General features: G+C 37.4%; 1 protein-coding gene across 5 annotated transcripts in view; it reads left to right on the forward strand.

The window, feature by feature from the left end:
* The window catches only part of slc7a2 (solute carrier family 7 member 2), a 116,317-nt gene extending 102,244 nt beyond the window's left edge, over positions 1-14,073 (forward strand). For all 5 annotated transcript variants that reach the window (XM_059989283.1, XM_059989285.1, XM_059989282.1 and 2 more), the window contains 4 exons: positions 28-239; positions 4,445-4,611; positions 9,652-9,760; positions 13,518-14,073. In XM_059989283.1, the coding sequence (XP_059845266.1) occupies positions 28-239; positions 4,445-4,611; positions 9,652-9,760; positions 13,518-13,690 (661 nt within the window). In that variant the 3' untranslated portion in view covers positions 13,691-14,073. The remainder of the gene's footprint in view (positions 1-27; positions 240-4,444; positions 4,612-9,651; positions 9,761-13,517) is intronic.
* The last annotated feature ends 6,653 nt before the right edge of the window (positions 14,074-20,726 follow it).

A 20,726-nucleotide genomic window follows, 5' to 3' on the forward strand; every position in this document is an offset into this window, starting at 1 on the left:
AATTTGATTTTGTTTTAAACTTGCTAGGTATCAGCCAGCATCACTCTACAAACAAAATCTTTCTCCAGAAAGAGAGAACCTTACAGCCAATGAAAATGGTGAATTAGACAGAAATGCATCAGATTCCCACTTGACTATGCTCAAAAACCGAGATCTGAGCTGCTCATTGCTACTCAGTCCTTCACCGGTTCCAACAGAACAGACTTCATCAGTGGTATACGGATGTGTTGGGTTAATCAGTAAGTATTAAAACTGACCTTTCTTGTTTTATATTGTGAATCCATGAAATGGCACTGCTTTTATGTTGTTGCTTCATTAAAATAAACTCTAAAATTACTTGAAGATCATAAACCGCTTGTATTAATGCAAACTTAAAGGTCTCGGGGGTTTGTAGAATCTCTGTACTTAAGTTATTTGGCCATGGGTGAATTGCCAGTGCATAGAATTTCAAGGGTAAATTGAGTTCTTCTGGAAATCTGTGGTGAGGGAGCATGGCGGCAGAATGCAAGCTCCTTTCAATCTCACCACTTTCCTTTACAAAATATTTGCTGTTTGAGAAAAGCCAGAATAACTAAACTGAATTTGTAGTGCAAAGTGATTATAGTGTTGCTAGACATAGTGATGACAGTTGTACTAGTTGGTACAAGAACTGAAAATTTGAAAGGAGATGGCTGTTCTTGAACCAGGTGGTGTGGGATTTCTGTATCTCCTGCCTGATGTAGCCGTGAGAAGATGGAGTGACTTGGATGCAATCCAACTTGTCCTACTCCACTATTCTTTCTCCTTACCCACATGCACTGGCTGAGAGAAAGAGAATAGCCCTGCCAATTTCTTATTGAATTCCTTTTTGAATGATAGTTACATCATGGACACTGTATATTTCAGTCTAATCACTTGATGTCCATGCTTTGGTTCTTTTCTCTTTCACTTTTGTTCTGTTCCAACATGTGTGTGGTGACCCATTTGGAGAAGTCGTACAGAGTTAGCAAATGCAGGGGAATCACTTAACAGGGACACCTTTTGGCCCAATTAAGTAGCTGCCACAATTAGTTGAAGTTTCATGGAAATAGTTAAAAAGTATAAAACTGTCAAACTACCATTTTTAGTAACAAATTGTGTATTTAAGTGAAATACAGAACAAGTTAGAACACTACCAATACTATTACAGCACAATAAAATGATTTAGTTACTAATACTTGTCAATGGGGGAATTCATCCAGTGTATGCTGCTGTGTTCTTCTGATTGACTGAAAATCAGCACTGACACCTGATGTAGATAATAGACTATCTTCCTGCAACCCTTTCAACGATTGAATCCTCCAAATGTTCATTTTCATTGTAATGAATCTTCATCAATGACAGTCTTCCACTGTGGGGGTTATCACTTTCTTGGGTGGGGTGGGGGGAGGGAGGAAGCTGTACCTAACACTTCCCATTCACTGTGTAATTCACAAACAAATTTTGGCGCAAAAAGTGTAAGTGATCAGCTGCACAAATAATTTAAATACTGTTATCACAGCCGTAAATAAAATCAAGTCCCCTACTCTCAATTCTCATGGTGATAAAATTCTTTGAAGACTCAAAAGATTCATTCAGTAATCAACTCCAAAATATTAGCCGTGGCAATGCTTATTTGTCAAATTATTCACAAAGTTTAATGAAAGCAATCTTCAATTGGAAATTATATGAATCTTTTCAGTCAAGTTAGTCGTCCACACATTTCGGTCCAAATTAACCCTATTTAAATTTAATTTTGGCCATCACTTTCCCAATTTCTGAGCCTGAGTTGGAAGAGGGAAAAAAAGAATACCAGATGATGATCTTCAAATGTGCCCACCTGGGTGAGCTGCATAAAGGCAAGTCAGGGAGATATCAGGATCTTCTCTTGATCCAAATTCCAGAATGGATAATAAGTCCATTCCTGAGCACTTGTAATGAGGCATTAACAGGAAGGATTGGGGAAAAAACTGATCTCCCTGCAAAATCACTTTGAGCTGAAGCTGAGGTTCAAAAAATCATATCAATGCTTCAGTGCAGAAAGAATCTCTGAATGCTATCCTGCACTGGGGGAAAGTATCGAGATATCCTTTATTGCCTTCCAACATCATATTTAGTGGAGCACAGTTTCAGTGCAGTCACCCAACTTCTTTCAAAGAAATGAAACTGACTGCAAATTACTGAATGTGGGAATCTGAAATTTTGAGCTCATATGAGCTGTAATTTTTTACTATTTTGGCTGTATAAATCAGAATTTTGTTAGTTTTACGGTCTGATATTTTGGAGACATTGAGTGTCAAATCTATAAACTTTATTCAATTTCCTCATTTTCTTAAGCTGTTTGAGTGCAGTAATCTTGTCATTACTTTATTATTGCTCTCTCTACTTGACACAACCTTGCTTGAAAACAGGTAAGTACTTCAAATCAAAATGGGATGCAAATGTCCTGAAACCATTACTCTCAATTGTAAGTGGGCACCTTCCACTAAATATTACTAAGTTTTATTACTTTGTATCATTGGGTTTGCTGCCAAAACAAAGCCAAAATTGTGTTAGCATCTTAAGTTAACTGCAGATTATATGGCCAGTTAAATTACATGTAGCAGTTTAATATGCTTTGGATTAGCTGTACCTTGAAATTCTCACATTTGGAGTTTGTGTTATAGATTAAGTAAAAAACTAAAGTCTTATGATCTGCACTGAGCTTTATCCAGCTTCATGATTGTCACCAAAACAATTATTAAATAACCTAGAATGTGTGGAGAGAAAATGATGATTTCTTTGATAACATCAGAGAGTCAAGTCATGAGGAAAGATTACAAAATCTTCGAACCATCCCCTTGAAGCAGATGAGCTCATTATGGAGGTGATTGATACTAAATGAATGAGAAAAGGCTGGAGAATTTGTATTATCCACCTTAAATTAGTAGTATAGTGGTGCAAGACATTAAAAGGAAGTTACTCCCTGGTTTTATTGTAGAAAGTGCCAAATGTATTTAGCTTCTTTTGCAAACACTGGTGTTATTAAATAATATACTTTTAAATTAATATTGAGGAAAGTTGTTCATTTTTAATCACTAGAATTGATATATGATTCCCTTGAGAATTTCTATATCCAAATCTGAAATCTTGCATTATTTTAATAACACCAGTGTAATACTTGTAAATAACTTTTACTGCATTTGGAATACAGTTGGGATGGCAAAGTTAAAATTAACATGTACAAATAAGCTGGATGAACTCAGCAGGTTGGGCAGCATCTGTTGAAACAAGCAGTCAACGTTTCGGGCCGAGACGTTGACTGCTCGTTTCAATGATGCTGCCCGACCTGCTGAGTTCCTCCAGCTTGTTCGTACATGTTGATTTGACCACAGCATCTGCAGTGTACTTTGTATTTAAAGTTAAAATTATGATGCTGGAAATGCTCAAAGGGTCAAGTGGCTTTAAAAAGCCAAAGAAGGACACAGTAATTATTTCAGAACAAGGACTTTGTTAGAACTTGGATTGCTAGTGAATTGTGTGAGGTTATTAATTACTCCTTCCACGTTGTTTTTGTTGACTGTGAGAGGTTATTATGGTAGTAGCTGGCTGTCGTATTTTTGCTCAAATAGACCAACTGTAATAAATTGCAAACCTTCGTCAAATAAATGTGAGGATCAGTTAGAGTAAGCTGCCAATGAGAAGGGATAGATTTAATGCACAAGCCCTTTGCGTTGCATTGCGCCATTTCTTAAAGTCAAGTGCAATGAATTGAGATGAGAAGTTGGCTTCTAAACTGCTGGGGAATAGAAATGAGATTGTTTCCCGTGATCTTTGGCTTGATATGACAGGAAGCATTTCAGCTTTTTTTTTCTTGCATGGACTTTGAGCTCCCAAACGGTGTCTGTGGTGAGATCATGCCATTTTCCTTTATCTGCTTGAATTTCACTTTTATTCTGTTGGAATCTGTCAATTCTTCTAGTCAGCCATCAGCAAAATGGAGTAAGAATAGCTACAGACAAGTGAGTGATACTTCATCAGGAGAATAATGCAAAGATACCTGGATTAACCACTAGTGCTTTGAAAATTGTAAAGGAGGGAACAATATGATGAATAGAGAAAATGATATGGATCCCTCTGGAAAAAGAAATTCACAGAAAAATGGAAGGATAATAGCCAAGAAGGATAAAACAAAAGTCTGCAAAATCAGGATGCATTATTTTGTTTTCATCTTTCTGTTCTGGATCCATGATTCTACAATGTGAGGAGGGAGGGGGTGTAATTTCCAACAGTGAATTGGCACAGGGACCATGTCTTGTTTGATAGCATACCAGGAAATCAAGACCAGCAGATCTACAGGTTTGGGTTATCTACAATTCTCAGATGAGTTCAGCATGCTTTTCTAATGCATGCACTGAAATACAATGTATGTTAAATTATTGATCATATTTACTTCATTTCTTTTCAGCTGTTGTCATCTGTGCAGTGAGTGTGCTGATCACTTATGGCAATGAAACAATACTTTCCCTGGAGCCCTGGAGCATTGGCCTTCTTGCAGTATTCCTGCTCGTGTTTGGCACCACAGTTTTCATCATCTCAAAGCAACCTCAAAGTCAGGCCAGAGTGGTTTTCATGGTAATTGATGAGCACTCATTAAAAGTAGCTGTTTGGATTAATGTCATTTCAAATTAGATCAAAGCACTGAGACTTGTTCCATGCAAAGAGTCTTGGGAAGCAGAGAAGTTCCATCAGTTTTGTCTAGAACAATGGTTAGACTGGATTTACAGTTCTTCATGCTGCCCTCACTCCACATTGTAGAATAAATGTAATGGCAGCAGAGAAGGTGTGGGAAAAAGACTTAAACAGAGTGATTTAAAAAAAAAATTAGGAAAGAGCAGATGGAGGGAAATCTTGTTGAAGGACCTTGAAGATTGTGAAAGTATTCTGAACAGGTAGTTCTTCACTAGATGCTTCTGTTTGATGAGAAGACCAAAACTTCCAGCCATAAAAACAAGGTAAGTCCACAAGGAAAGTGGCGCAACTGGTAAGAGTCTTAGAGCAAAACAGTATAAAGGACAAAATAGGAAGTTTGCACATTCTCCCTGTGAGCACGTGGATTTCCTCCAGGTGCTCTGGATTCCTCCCACATCCCAAAGCTCTGTGAGTAGATTGGCTGCTGTGACTTGCCCCAACTGTGTGAGAATATGGGGAGAATAAAACATGGGATTAGGGTGGGATAAATGTAAATGAGCATGCTACAGACTTGGTGGACTAAAGGGTCTGTTTCTGTGCTGAACATCTCTGGCTCAATAAGGTCAGGAGAAATTTTACTCATAATGTGTTTAGGATGTGGCCATGCTTACCATACTGATATAAAGTGAAATGACCAGAGTGAACAAGTAAATGAAAATTTTAAAAATGCTACTACTGAAATAAGAACACAAAATAGGGGAAAGCTCATAGGTCAGCAAGTATCTGTGGAAAAGTGAACAGTTAATATTTCAACATTCGCTGTTGAAACTTCAGTTGGTTGCTTGCTCACATTCTGTTTTGTAGATGTGAGGAAAAAGAAATAGAAGGCTATGTTGATTCAGAAGGATGGGAGGATCACTTGGAATACAGGGCCACTTCCAGTTGCTGTAATAACCATGCCTGAAGGAAATGTGTCCAGTTGCAGCTACAGTTTAACTGCTAGATCTAGGGATAGATTCACTGTGGAGAATCTATTTAGCCAAGATCTGCATGGACAGCACACTTACTCAGAAGAACCCATCAGAGATAGAGGCTGCACAGGCTGGAAGGCAGAGTAGAAAAAGGCAGGACATGCAAGAACCCCCTGAAACCATCCCACTCTGATAGATATCTCCCTGGCTCTGGGAGAGGTGGCTTCTCAGGGGAAGGCAGCACTAGCAGCCGGGTTCATAGCACTCAAGGGAGGAAAACATGGAAAGGATGTAATGATAGAGGATTCAACTGTAAGGGCTGTAGTTGGGCATTTCTGCCCCCCAAAAGAGATAACAGGGTAGTATAATTACCTCTCTGATGCTAGGATCAAGGATGGCTTCTGACAATTCGAAGGGACTTTGGAGGAGACACTGAACATTTATTTTTCATGGTATTTATGATCATCTCCAATATGGGCGACACAAGGATGAAGTCGTATTAGCCAATATAGGCAGTTAGGAGGTAATTTTTTAAAAAGTAGGATTTCAGGATTACTCCCAGTGCCATACAGGAGCAAGAGTCGAATTAGAAAGGGGGAATTCCTTGAAATGTCGGCAAGTACAGTAGCATAGCAGTTAGTGTAAATAACACTTTGCAGTTCCAACAACTAGGGAACTCTGTTGCTCTCTGTAAGGAGCTTGTACAATCTGTGACTGTGTGGGTTCCTCTGGGTACTCTGGTTTCCCCAATATCCCAAAGATGTACAAGTTAGTTGGTTAAGGAGTCACATGGATTTAATTGGGCATCATTGGCTCACTGGGCCAGAAGGGCGTGTTATTGTGCTGTATCTCTAAATAAAATAAAGGAATCACAGTGGTTAGTGAAAAAAGTCAAGTAGGACATACAAAGTGAAAAGGGCTGGTGGTTAGCCGGGGACTGGGAAATCTTTAGAAAGACTGAAAAGCTCTGAAAGAAAAAAATGGATCTATAGAGAAAATGTGCATGTAATATCAACGCAAACAATAAGAGTTAATATGGATTTGTAAATAGGAAGAAGGTTGCTAAAGTAAGTGTGGGACCTTGAGAGAACAAAGCTGGTGAATTAATAACAACAATCAAAGATATTGCAGATAAGTTAAACCATTATTCTTGTATCAGCCTTCAGTGTGGAGGATACTTCAAATGTCTCCAAAATAACAGACAGGCTAATTTCAGCAGACATTCAGGAACTTCACAAAAATTACAATCACAAGCGATTGACATTGAAAAACTCATGAGATTAAAGGCAGTCAAATTGCCAGGAACTGATGGCCTGAAGCCAAGGGCTTTAAAGAAAGTTGATCCTTAGGATGATTTTTTTTAAAGTTTCTACATTCTGAGTGGGAAAACAGTAATGTGGTTCCTTTACTCAAAATGGAGGGATGTTAAAGGCAAAGAGCTCTCAGGTGGTTTAACTTTTATTGTTGGTAAAATGCTGAAGTCAATAATCAAATATAGCTAATATGGACTTATAAAAGTAATTTCACTAGCTAAACACAGTTCCAGTGCCATATTTACATTTGCTGACGACATCACTGTCGTTGGGCAAATCAAAGGTGGTGACAAATCAGCATGTAGGAGGGAGATTAAAAATGTGGCTGAGTGGTGCCATAACAACAACCCCTCATTCAGTGTCAGCAAGGCCAAGGAGCTGGTCCTTATCGAGGGATCAGAAGTGGAGAGGGTCAGCAACTTCAAATTCCTCAGTTATTATTTCAAAGGATCTGTCCTGAGCCCAGCACACAAGCGCAATTGCAAAGAAAGCACTGCAGTGCTTCTACTTCCTTAGGAGTTTATGAAGATTTGGCATGATGTCTATGACTTTGACTAACTTCTGTAGCTGTGTAGTGGAAAGCATGGTCTGACTGCATCGCTGCCTGGTATAGAAACAGCAATGCCCTTGAATGGAAAATACTACAAAATGTGGTGAATATGGCCCAGTCCATCACAGGTAAAGCCCTCCCCACCATTGAGCACATCTGCAAGGAGTGCTGTTACAGGAAAGCAGTATCCATCAAGGCCCCACCACCCAGGTCATGTTTTGTTCCCTCTACTGCCATCAGGAAATTGTTACAGGAGCCTTGGGACTCTCACCACCAAATTTTGGAACAATTATTACCCCGCACCTATCAGGTTTCTGAACCAGAGGGGATAACTTCATTCAACTTCACTTGCCCCATCACTGAACTGTTCCCACAACCTATGGACTCACTTTCAAGGGCTCTTTATCTCATGCTCTTGATAGTTATTGTTTATTTACTTATTTTTCTTGTGTTTTCAGTTTGTTATCTTGTGCACACGAGTTGCAGAGTCTTATCATGGATTTTATTTTGATTGTCAGATTTGAGTATGCCTGCAAGGAAATGAATCTCAGGATTGTATATGGTGACATTATATGTACTTTGATAATAAATATACTTAGAACTTTGAAATCAGGTTTGTCAAATTCACATGAATTCTTTGAGCACATGACAGGGAAATTTGATATGTAGCGTATTTGGGTATCCAAAAGCCTTTTGACATGGCGTCTTATAAAAGGCTGGGGCACAAACTGAGAGTCCAAGGTATTGAAGTTTATAAACATGGATTCAAAATAGCTGTCACATTTAAAACAAATAAATGAACTCTTTTTATGGTGGAAGGGTGTAACCAGTTAAGTACTCCAGCAATCAGTTCTAGTACTCAGTTTACATTGATGACTTGGGATGCATGGCAAAATCCACACCAGTGAGTCTAATGTCACCAGTGGGAAACGTGCAGAATTTGCAATTAAAGATGTGATAGCAGATTGGACAAAATCTGGTATAGGTTTATATTATATATTTTTGTAAAAATAGCTCATGCTAATGAATCAAACTGGTGTTTTTCTTTGAGGTCGTTAGTACTATAGAAAAAGGAGATCTGGCTGATGTGCTATATTTAGACTTTAAGGTCCTATATAAGAGGCTAATGTGCATGAGGTTGGGTTACTCTGTTAATTTTAGGTACTGTAGCTGACATTTCCTGAACTTTTTCCCCCAATTAAAAATAAAAGGTTCTTAGATTGCATAATTTCTGTTCATTGTATGTAATATGCCAGTAATGGCCTCAGATACTGGGAAATTGAAAAGGTGCTTTGTCATGCAAGTATTTGTGCTAACCCTTATTCATAGAGGTTGTGAATGCTTAGTATCTATTGAAATGGCAAATGTTCAATAGTCAATTAATGGTTTAATTTACCAGGCTGCGTGATAACAATAGACTGGGCTTGTACACACTGGAATTAAGGAAATTGAGAAGTGATCTGATTGCAAGTTATAAGATTATTAAGGGATTGGACAAAATAGAGGCAGGAAACATGTTCCAGATGCTGGGAGAGCCCAGTACCAGAGGGCATGGTTTGAGAATAAGGGGTAGGTCATTTAGGACAGAGTTAATGAAAAACTGCTTCTCCCAGAGAGTTGTGGGGGTCTGGAATGCACTGCCTCGGAAGGCAGTGGAGGCCAGTTCTCTGGATGCTTTCAAGAAGGAGCTAGATAGGTATCTTATGGATAGGGGAATCAAGGGATATGGGGACAAGGCAGGAACCGGGTATTGATAGTAGATGATCAGCCATGATCTCAGAATGGCGATGCAGGCTCGAAGGGCCGAATGGTCTACTTCTGCATCTATTGTCTATTGTTACTCCATAGGCATGCATTGCTTGACAGGCAGTGGAAATTAAATGACCTTTTTCTCACTGACTGGGAGTGTCTTGTGGGGTGTCACAGGAATCAATACTGACAGTGGGGGAGGGGTTGTCTGCCTCTGTTCCTTTCTTTCCAACGTTGACTGATTTCTAATTGTAGAATCTGCACAACCATATCTCTGATACTGCATAATCTCTACAGATCTTTTTGTGAATTGCCATTTATGGGAAAACTAAGTGTAGGATTACAAGACCATTGTATACTTGATAATTTATTTATGTTAATCATATTTTTTATGTTTTAGGTGCCACTCTTGCCATACTTGCCTGTTCTCAGCATCTTTGTCAATATCTACTTAATGATGCAATTGAGTGGGGGCACTTGGATCCGATTTTCTATTTGGATGGTTTTCGGTAAGTATCCTTGGTATTTGTTTTCATATCTGCATCTTTCTATTTATCTCTTTAAATTTTTAATACATAGAAATAAGAATGTATTGTGATTTCAAATGTACAGTTTGAGCAGTAAAATGTAGTTAACTTTTTTTTTGGTTATAAACATTGGTATTTGTGATATTTTAAGATTCTGGAGGGTATATGATTCAATTTTAATAGAATCTTTATATTTAGAACAATTTATTATCTCATTTGTATTTGAAAAATGCTTGTCCCTATGGAATAAGTTTAAAATTAAATTAAACTTTAAGATTAAGAATGGAAGTGACAGGATGAAGATGAAAATTGATTTTGGGTGAAAGGGTCTTTGGGGGAAGTGGATGGAGGATTGAGAGAACAATGCAATGTTGAGTCAGGGTAATTTTAAAAAAAACACAAATGTGGTGGATTGAAATAGGAATGGATATTGGAAATGAAATGGGAACTGCAGGGTGTCACAAATTTCCTCATTAACCACCTCATTAATAGTGTCACTCATAGTCTTTCAGCTGTAAAAATAAGACAAAATGTTGTAAGGAAAGATGTTGCAAAGAGGGGCGAAAACTAGAAGAGTCACAAAAATGGGGTAATCAGAAATCGGATTTGGGTTTTATATCACTGTTGTTTTGTGGCAGAATTCCAATTCAAGACATATAATACTGTAAATTAAAATAAATAATGCAAATGCGGTGCATTAATAGGTTCATGTTCCATACAGAAATTTGTTGGCACAGGTGAAGCTGTCCCTAAAATACTGGAGTCCTGTACCTCTTTCCTGATGGTAGTAATGGTCCCGATGGAGCAGCTTCCTTTCCCTTCAAACGTTTCCTGTTTCACAAAGACTGTAACTAATACAGTTTCATTTCACAGCGCTGACTCCCAAACCCCTGTCAACACACCAGCAGGCATTAATATTCAAAATTTGTCTTGGCATTGCCTATTGTGGGTAACACAAATCCTCCATCACCAAAACCAAGCCATCTTTAACAGATTTCAAACCAAAATGGCGAAAAGTGAAACTCATAGTCCCTGCGCAGGGCCAGTGGGAGACATTCAGGGAAACTATTTCATGGATGGTGGGAAAATACAGACCTACAAAGCACCAGCGCCAAATCACAATGATCCCTGCTGCTGCGCTACAGAACCAGCTCTGGTGTCGGGAGATCTTGAGCTGGTCCTCTGCTCGCCTGCATCCCGCACAATCAGGTCACACCACTGATTTCCTACTGTGATGCCCTTCTATTTCCACACCCTCTGCATAATCAGCTCTGCAGCGAGCAGAGGAACAAGGTGAAGGGTCTTGGCCCGAAACATCAACTCTTTATTGCTCTCCATAAATGCTGCTTGAGCTCATGAAATCCTCCAGCATTTTGTGTGTATTATTCTGCCATTGCTTAAGCCATTTGGTGTGTATCAAAGTCAAGACAAGGTGACAAAATTGAACTGTTCAAAGGTTGGGAAAATCTGTCTGATCACCTGTAGAGACACAAAGGCTACGGCTCAGACAGTCTCCATAAGGGAAGCACGGCCACTTAACAATTGTAATTACACATCAAAAAAAAGATCGTGTGAATGACTGCACCTCAGCCTTCAGCTGGAGAGCACACCCATTGATGCTTCTCACTGATACCTGTAGATCAGATTCTCTTATTCCCTTAATTACCAATCAAGCTTTGAGCAAAATGTGAGCTAATATTTGTAACAGAAGAGATCATGAAGGGCAGAGGAGCTGCAACCAGACTACCAAATGCTCATCTTTCTCATTCCCCTCTAGGCCCCATGTTGCACTCTCCACTCACTATGCTAAAGTGATCCTTGCAAGGAGGCTGTGTTGAGTGACGATGTACAACTCAGAATTAGTCTATGACAAAGCCATTTAAACTGCCTGCTCCCATTGACCTGTACCAGGACTATAGCCCTTTTTATCCCTACCATCCATGTACCTATCCAAACTTAGCTTAAACATTGAAATTAAGCTCACATGCACTACTTGTGCTAGCAGGTTATTCCATACTCTCATGACCCTCTGAATGAAGGAGTTTCCCCTCTTGATCTGCTTAAACTTTTCACTCACCCTTAACTCATGACCTTCTGTTGTAGTCCCACCCAACCTCAATGGGGAAAGCTTGTTTGCATTATCCCTATACCCCTCATAATTTTGTATACCTCCATCAAATCTCTCATTTAAAGGAATAAATCTTTCCTAATAACACTGCAACATTCTTATAAGTTTTCTCTGTACCCGTTACAATTTTATTTACATCTTTCCTGTAGTTATGTGACCAAAACTGGACACAATACTCCAAATTAAGCCTCACTAATGTCTTGTACAATTTCAACATAACATCCCATCTCCCGTACTCAATACTTCGATTTATTAAGGCCAATGTGTCTAAAGCCTTCTTTATGACCCTATCTACCTGTAACACTACTTTCAACGAATTATGGACCTGCATTCCCAGATCTGTCTATTCTATCACATCCCTCAGTGCCCTGCCATTCACTTTGTAAGACCTACCCTGGTGGTCCTGACAAATTACAACAGCTTGCACTTGTTTGCATTAAATTCCTTCTGCCATTTTCAGCCTATATTTCCAGCTGATGCTGATCCCTCTGCAAGCCATGATGGCCTTCCTCGTTATCCATAACACTCCCAATCTAGGTGTCATCCACAAATTTGCTGATCCAGTTAACCACATTATCATCCAGATCATTGAGATAGCTGACAAATAACAATGGACTCAACACCAATCCCTGTGATACACCACTAGTCACAAGCTCCAGTCAGAGGGGCAACCATCTACTACTCTCACAAACCTAATGTCTAATCCAGTTTACTACCTCGTATAGAATGCCAAGCAACTAAACATTCTTAACCAACCTCCTATGTGGACCTCGTCAAATGACTTGGTCCATGTAGACAACATCCACTTTCCTGATAACTTCCTTGTAAAACTCTTAAGATTGGTTAGACATGAACTGCCACACAAAGACATGTTGACTATCCTTAATCAAACCACTTGTATCTGGTCCCTTAGTATAGCTTCCAATAACTTTCTCACAACTGATGTCAGACTCACTGGCCTTTAATTTCCTGGTTTATGTTTAGAGCCTTTCTTAAACAGTGGAACAACCAATCCTCTGTTTGACTGTGGACTTTGGTCACATCCCCAACTGTTGCGCAAGTCTTAAAGTGACACAAACTGTCCCGTGGTTCCGTGCCACTTCTGCCTTTATCACCAGCCCCATTTTGTCTGACTTCCGCTCAGAGAATAGAGTAGTTGTACAAATACAGGTGAAACTCTCCGATCCAGCCACTTCAGACCTGATTGGTGTCAAACCACAGAAACTGCCACACCTCCCACCCAATGATTATATTCCAAGCAGGTTGACTGCTCTGTTTTGGCACTCCTGGGTTTTGAGAACAGTCCGTGTAACTGTTGACTGAGGTGACAAAAGTTGCAATGGTAGATCTACAGATCTTAATTAAGTTTAGATCTTGGCTAAATTAGTGTAAATCTGTACTATTCACAACCTGTCAGACTACAGCTTGCTAGACCATAGAGCTTAAACCTGTACATCCCTAAACCTGTTTCCCACATGTGGCATCTTCTAGATTCACTGAACTTTTGTTCTCAGGACATTGGAATGTAGATCACATTCCAACATCTTGAAAGCCATAACCCACAATTTCACTTTTTCCTCTATTTAATTATTCATTCTTTTCTGTTCAAAGGATTTGCAATCTACTTTGGCTATGGCATCAGGCACAGCGAGGAAGGTCACCGCGATAGTGAATCAGTGCAGAGTGAAACTGAGAACACAAAGAGTGTAGAAGGAATGGATGACAATGAGATGCCAACTGAACTTGACCAATTTATTCTGCATGAAAAGACAAGTGAATGTTAGCTATAAAATGCTGTTTGTCACATCAGACATATTTGTGTTTTCATGAGCAGTGAAGTTTTATCAACTTTTAGCCTCAGAGTTTGTCAAAGCTCTGTACAGGGTCATTTTATACCAACAAAAGAATGTTCTTTGCAACAAATCATCTGAGCTTGCTTATGCAGGAACTGAGTGTATTAACTGATTATCTGCATGTACCTCTATCTGTTCAGTATCAACATATTTGATTATATCTTACCAAAATGTTGAGTGAAAAATATTGTTACCCATAACAAAAGGAGTTGGGCTATGATAAAAGAATATTTACTGGGATTAGAGCTAATATGTATGATTTTCATTTCCAATTTATGATACATTGTTTTTATAATAAACCATTTGACAATTCAGTGAACATTTGGCATATGATAATGTTATACTTCTGTCCTTTAGATTCACAATTATTTATAGTTATTTCATTTTGCATGATTCTTCCATGATTGAAGCATTCATTTGTAATGTAGTTTACAGGAATAGTCCAGTTACAGGACCTTACTACTTTTCAACATTTTTTGAGTCAAATCAAAGAGAGGCTCCTTACAAAGTAGTTAGGGATGAGAGAGTGGAAAGTGTAAGATTTTTTCCCATTTACTAAATTCAGGAAATTGCTATTCTAAGTTTATTAAATATTATAAAATATTTAATCTTCCAATTTAATTGCAAATACTTTGTAGATACTAAATAATATTTGAACTTTCTAGAACAAAATGGTTTATATTTTAACAAAAAATGTAACTGCTATATCTGAAAATGAAAACCATACATACCTGCAAACAAAACAAGCTATCAAGCCATAAAAATGTTTACTGTGTAAAATCTTTAAGTGTTGATAAATCCTTACAAGGGATATTTCTTTCAATTCTTAGGTGCTGTGTTTTTGTTTGTAAAACACCTGATGAGTCATCTTCATATAATGAAACAGAAATACTGTGAAATGCCTAACTCTTGGCTTATGTGCTGATCAGTTTAAATAATTTCCAGTCTTAAGACCAAGAAATAAGTACAAGAGTAATCTGTCATTTAGCTTTGTCCACCTCACTTAAAATCATTTTTAACAATTCTGGCATAACTAGTGATGTGAAATAATATCAAGGTTCAGGAAAAGTTCACTGATTTGACTCCTGATATCTACAAGCACAACTCTTATCAATAAAGATTCAATAAAGAATCAATTGGTGAGAGAGAGATTTCTGCTGGATTGAAGCTGAGAAATTAATCATTTTTACATGTAACATATTCATCAGTCAAGTAGCAAGTAGTTATATTTAGTGTCTTAAAATGTGCAAAAAATGTTTACCTTTGACATAGATAGTTAACTACTGCTTGCTGTATATTATTAACCATCTCTAATTTTCACCAAGCTTTAGTGGTGCATTGCTGATCCACCATGCCTTTTATATCAAAAGTGAAAGTTACTCTAAGGTGTTATTGCCTAAAAATTCATCAACTGACAATAGTGCAAAGTGTAACATCACTGTGTTTTACTCTTCCTCTGAAATGTATTCCACTGACTTCAATCAAATAGGAGGAAACCACAAATAGTGCATTTAATGGGATTAATGGGTGAATTTCTAGACGGATGTCTTCCAGCTTACATTGACTTATTATGTTCAAGGATCCTAGATGTATTTCAAGTGGCCTTGTGTACTGGAGGGATGCTGCAGCATCCCAGCAAAAAGCTATCGCTTATTAATCAAATCTTGTGTTCTACATGGCTCTTACACTATTAGGTTGATTAATTACACATACAATGAAGGATTTTTTAAAGGATCCTAACCAAATTCAAAACTTTCTGGAATTCTTCTCCACTTTTTTCACAATGTGATTAAACTGTTCTCCATTGCAATTGTTGTAGTTAGTATTGGCAGCACTTTCAAGAGATGGTCCTAATACATTAGTATCAACATTTCACATGAAAAGTACTGTTTTCACTGCTCATTATGCTAAACACAAATATGCTGGAGGGTGGAGGGGGGGGGGAGACTTGAATTTATTTTATTTTCCCAAATTAATCTTGATTAGTTTGCTTCATTAGAAAAAAGAAGGAAAATGAAATATAAATAATTGTTTAATTACTACTTGTATAATGGAATATTATTTTGTGTATTTTGATGATTTAGTTTATGAAGCCATTTCAAGAAGACAGACAATGTTATTTTGTGCCAGACTTCATTGGGTGGAAGATTTAGATTAGACAAAAATTGGCTAAAGCAGTTTTTAAAGAATCCTTTAACTTATAGAAGCTTTAGTGTGCTGTATATATGATGTAGATTTATTTCAATTTAACTGTGTACCTGTCTACTCTTTCCTGTTTTTCAAAGGAATACTGTTGGTATATTCCAATAATTCTCCCTTATGGATATGTTCCTGTTTGCAATCAAGTCACTAGAAAAGTAGAAGGAAAAGGCCACTATAAATGATACGAAGAGAGAAAGTAAAATAAAAAAATAATAAATACTGTCAAACTTCCCTGTTTGACATTGAAGAATACTAGACCAACCTGTGAGCAGTTTGAGTATCTGCTGTTTGCTGGACTTAGCAAATCACATTATTTTAGGTTAACAAGACATTTGGGAATATCTGAAGTACATCTTAACTGACATTTTAATTAATTTAAGAGGCCAGTATTTGATAAGCAGAAGAGATTTTGCAGACATTTGAGGTTTTAGGCTGAGACTCTTCATCAGGATTGGAAGGGGGAAGAAGTCAGAATGAGAATGTTTATGGTGAATTGACTTCATAAACCAGGTGTGAACTCTGGTGAGACCCAGGATTTAGACCCAAAACAGCTGATGATATATTTCCAAGACCGCATGATGAAAGACTTAAGGAAACTTTGTAGATGGTGGTGTTTTCATACACTTCTTGACCTTGTTCCCCTTAGTGCCAGAGATTGTGGGCGTAAGAAATGCTATTAGCTAGATAAGTAACTGCAGTGCATTCTGTAAACTCTGCTTGCTGCAATATGATCTGATAGTGATGATGGAAATGGAGGTAGTGGCTGGGCTGCCATTCAGGTGAGCAAAATTGTCTCAGTGATGCTAAGCATTTTGGGTGTTGGACTTGCAGTTATCCAAGTAGAGAGCATTCCATTTCATTTCTGATGTGCTTTGCAGAGGATGTAAAGATTTCAAGAAGATAAGTGAGCCATCTATTGTGAGAGCCCATCTTCTGCTTTACCATATTGTCACCAAGTATCTGTGGGCCGCTCCAGTGAAGTTTCTAGCCTATGGTATATTGATAGTGAGGCATTGAACAATGGTAATGTCATCATTTCAATAAGTGTTGTTGTTGGCATCGATGTGGCACAGAAATTACTTGCCTGAATGTTTTCCATGGGTTGCTGCATGCAGGTGTGGGCTGCTTCATTAACTGAAGACTTGTGATTAGAATTGAACATATTGCAGTTGTCAGTGAACATCCACTTTTGACATTATGTCAGAAGGAAGGTCACTGATGTAAAAGAACTACTAAATAAGTTATTTTCTATTTCATCCAAAACATTCAAACTGAATAGAGCCAAGTATGAGCTAAAATGAAATATCACTTCCTACCCAAAAGACAATGTATATCTTGCATAAATTTGAAACAATATTACTCTTAATAATTACTAAATTAAAATATACTTATCCCATTCTCTCAGTATTAGAGTGATATACTGTTCTGTGATTTAATATAATCTAGCTAATCTATGATTTCCATAGTAACCAGCTATAGGTGTTCGCCCTCCAGTGTACAAATATTGAATGAGTTGTCCAACAGCCAGGTAATTTGTTCTGGAACACTGCTGCCTTGGCACTTTAAAACATGTAGCCATTGAAGTAGAACACCATGCTATTCCCCTTCTCCACCCTCCAAACCGTACACACACCCTTACCCTGCTTTTCCAACAGTAAATTGCCAGGATAAAACGGTAAAAAGCTCGTCAGAATTTTTTTGTTTGTTGAGTTCTTAAACCATAAGACCATTCAGCCCATCGAGTCTGCTCCATCATTCCATCATGGCTGATCCCGGATCCCACTCAACCCCATAAACCTGCCTTCTCCCATATTCTTTGATGCCCTGACCGAACAGGAAACAATTAACGTCCGTCTTAAAAATACCCACAGACTTTGCCTCCACCTCAGTCTGTGGCAGAGCATTCCACAGATGCACTACTCCATGGCTAGAAATATTCCTCCTTGCCTCCATTCTAAAAGGTCTTCCCTCAGTTTTGAGGCCTTTTTGATTTCTTTTTAAAATCCTAAAAAGAAATCAATATTTTTGTGAAGACAGGTTTAAACTGTGAAATTTAAGGCTGTTTCAACTCACCATTTTTCCTGTAGACCATGTTGATTCTGCCAAGCCAGACACTACGTTTCTCTTAACTCTTCAGCGAAGGGTTTGTATAACTCCAATCAATTTGTTAGTCTTTGGAAGTATTTTAAAATTTTACTAAAATTACATTTTCATGGTGCTGAAGGATACACAACTGCACAAATATTTCGTGTTAGTTCCAAATTTATTTCAGATGATTTTTTTAAATTGAAGAACAGCTTGTTTGTTTGGATATATTAACCAGTATTTTATATCTTTTAATTTTTCTTATTCCTTCCACTCTCATGTCCAGAACTGAGTGGCAGGTATTTATTCATCACCATCTCCAGAGAGGTTTTGTCAGTGTCAGGACTAACACCTCAGCTTAATTTTTTAGAACTGCATCAAACCCTCTATTTTTCCTTCTACTAACTAAATCTCAATTCTGGAAAGTTCTGTCTTTGGTGTCAGAAATTGACAAGATGGCAACATGAGGAGAAGAATTCAGAACCAAGGTTTTAGTTTTTTTTAAAACTGCTTTCCCACCACATGAATCAAACCATTTCTAAATTAGGATATTGAATTTCCCTGATTAGTTATGTTCATTAGAAAACTATTATGAAGTGATAAATTCTAACTGGATGAGGCCTCTACAATCCATTGTTGAAAATGATTTCCAGAGGGCGATCAATCATTAAAGGTGTCCTGAGTAAAGGGAAAATGCATGTAAATGGAAAGTACAAAAAAATGTTTGTGTGTTTTTTTAGATTTTATTATGTCCCAAACAATTTGGAGCCAGTGAATTACCTCTTGTGTTAGAAAAAGTGTCAAGCAATTTGATCAAGTCTGCTAATAAGAGAACAAACTCGTTCTTTGCATAGTGCTATGAAATTCTTTCCCAAAGACAGCATCCCTTCCTACCCTCAAGCCTATCCCAAATTTCAGCCTTGATATAATTGCTCAGGTTGCTGAAATGTAGCCTGAGCCTATAAACTTCAGATCCACAGACCAAACAGTGAACCATTTTGCCACATGTAATTATTAATCAAATAGAGGTTGCAGGTTCCATCCTACACTGTGTTATAACAATGAAGGAGGAAAACAAATGCTACAGTTGGTTTCAGTATCTAAAGTTTGGTAAGAAATTTGATCCAGCTTTCCATTTAATGACCTTTACTAGAAGCACTTGCACTTGAAACCATCTGAGAAGGTTTCACAAAGACTTGTCTGTGCTCAAATAGTTGCCACTACTGTGACACCTGATATTCTTATCTGTCTTAAAATCTAGAACATTTCTGGAAATATTAAAAACAAAATGCTGGTAATGCACCAGCCAAGGAAAAATAGTTATTTAGGTTTCTTTCCTGCCTTATAGAATTACTATATTACTATAGAATTACTATACCTTATAGAATTACTATATTCAGAACTGACTGAGCATAGTATGAGAGTGATACATCGCTCAAGAGATTCAATGCCTTCAGCATACAGGAACTGTACATAATTTCTCAATAATCAAAATAGCTTCATTTGCTGGCTAACTTGGAAAGCTTTCTTTTAAAAATTAATTGAGTATTTAAACTATTTACATCTATCCATAGAGACAAACTGTTGAGATAATTTATTTTTATAATTTATAAAGCTTAGCTGTAATATTGACAGAAATGATAAAATTACCTCCCTAATAAGAATATTTAAAGATGGTATATCCACATTGGAGATAATGAAAAATTAATATGCAAAATCAATGTACTTTGAATTTGTATGTAGAGTATATTCTTATTCTACTTACCAAATGTATACACTTTGTAATAAAATTAGCACATGTATTTCTAATATAGTTATACATTTGAAGTTTTTGTTTTATTTTTTGAACTCCTTGCAGCCATCCTACACTCAAATATTGAACAATACTATTAAGTGTAAATATAATTGATGTTTGTATAACTTCATGTACAAAACCTTCAAACATACAAGTTGTATTTAAGGAAATATTACAATGTACTTGCAAACTTATGGTAAAAATGTTTTAAATATTGTTACTAAACTGATGATCATCTCAACAGTATCAGTGGCATTTTAAAAGGTAATCTTAAGTCCTAATTCTTAGATCACTTAAAAAGCTTTGGAGAAAGAAAAAAAAGAACAAGGTAGGCCATTCAGCCCATTTAATGACCTGTGCTTGACTTATACATGAGAAATAATTTGCTGCCATTTCACTAATGACCTTAATTTCTCTATTACTCGGACATTAATCAATCTCTATTTTGAATGACATCAAACATTCAGTCCAGGGTACTTTCTCCTCACTTTACTGGCCTAACACTTATTTTTAGAGTTTAATACTCCTCAGCTAAGGCAAACATTCTCCCATGATCCACACTGTTGAAACCTCTACAATTATTTTACAATCTTTATTCTTCTAAAGTACAAAGTAAAATTTATTATCAGAGTGCAAATCTATTGAACAATAACTGTAAACAGGATCAATGAACACAAACTCTGCAAATGCAAATTTAAATAACGACAGCATGAAGTAAGAGTCCTTAAAGTGAGACTGCAAACACAAGGAAATCTGCAGATGCTGGAAATTCAAGCAACACACACAAAATGCTGGTGGAATGCAGCAGGCCAGGCAGCATCTATAGGAAGAAGTACAGTCAATGTTTTGGGCTGGGACCCTTCGTCAGGACTAACTGAAAGAAGA

Source organism: Hypanus sabinus, chromosome 14 (assembly GCF_030144855.1).
Source record: "Hypanus sabinus isolate sHypSab1 chromosome 14, sHypSab1.hap1, whole genome shotgun sequence".
NCBI classification, from domain to species: Eukaryota; Metazoa; Chordata; class Chondrichthyes; order Myliobatiformes; family Dasyatidae; genus Hypanus; species Hypanus sabinus.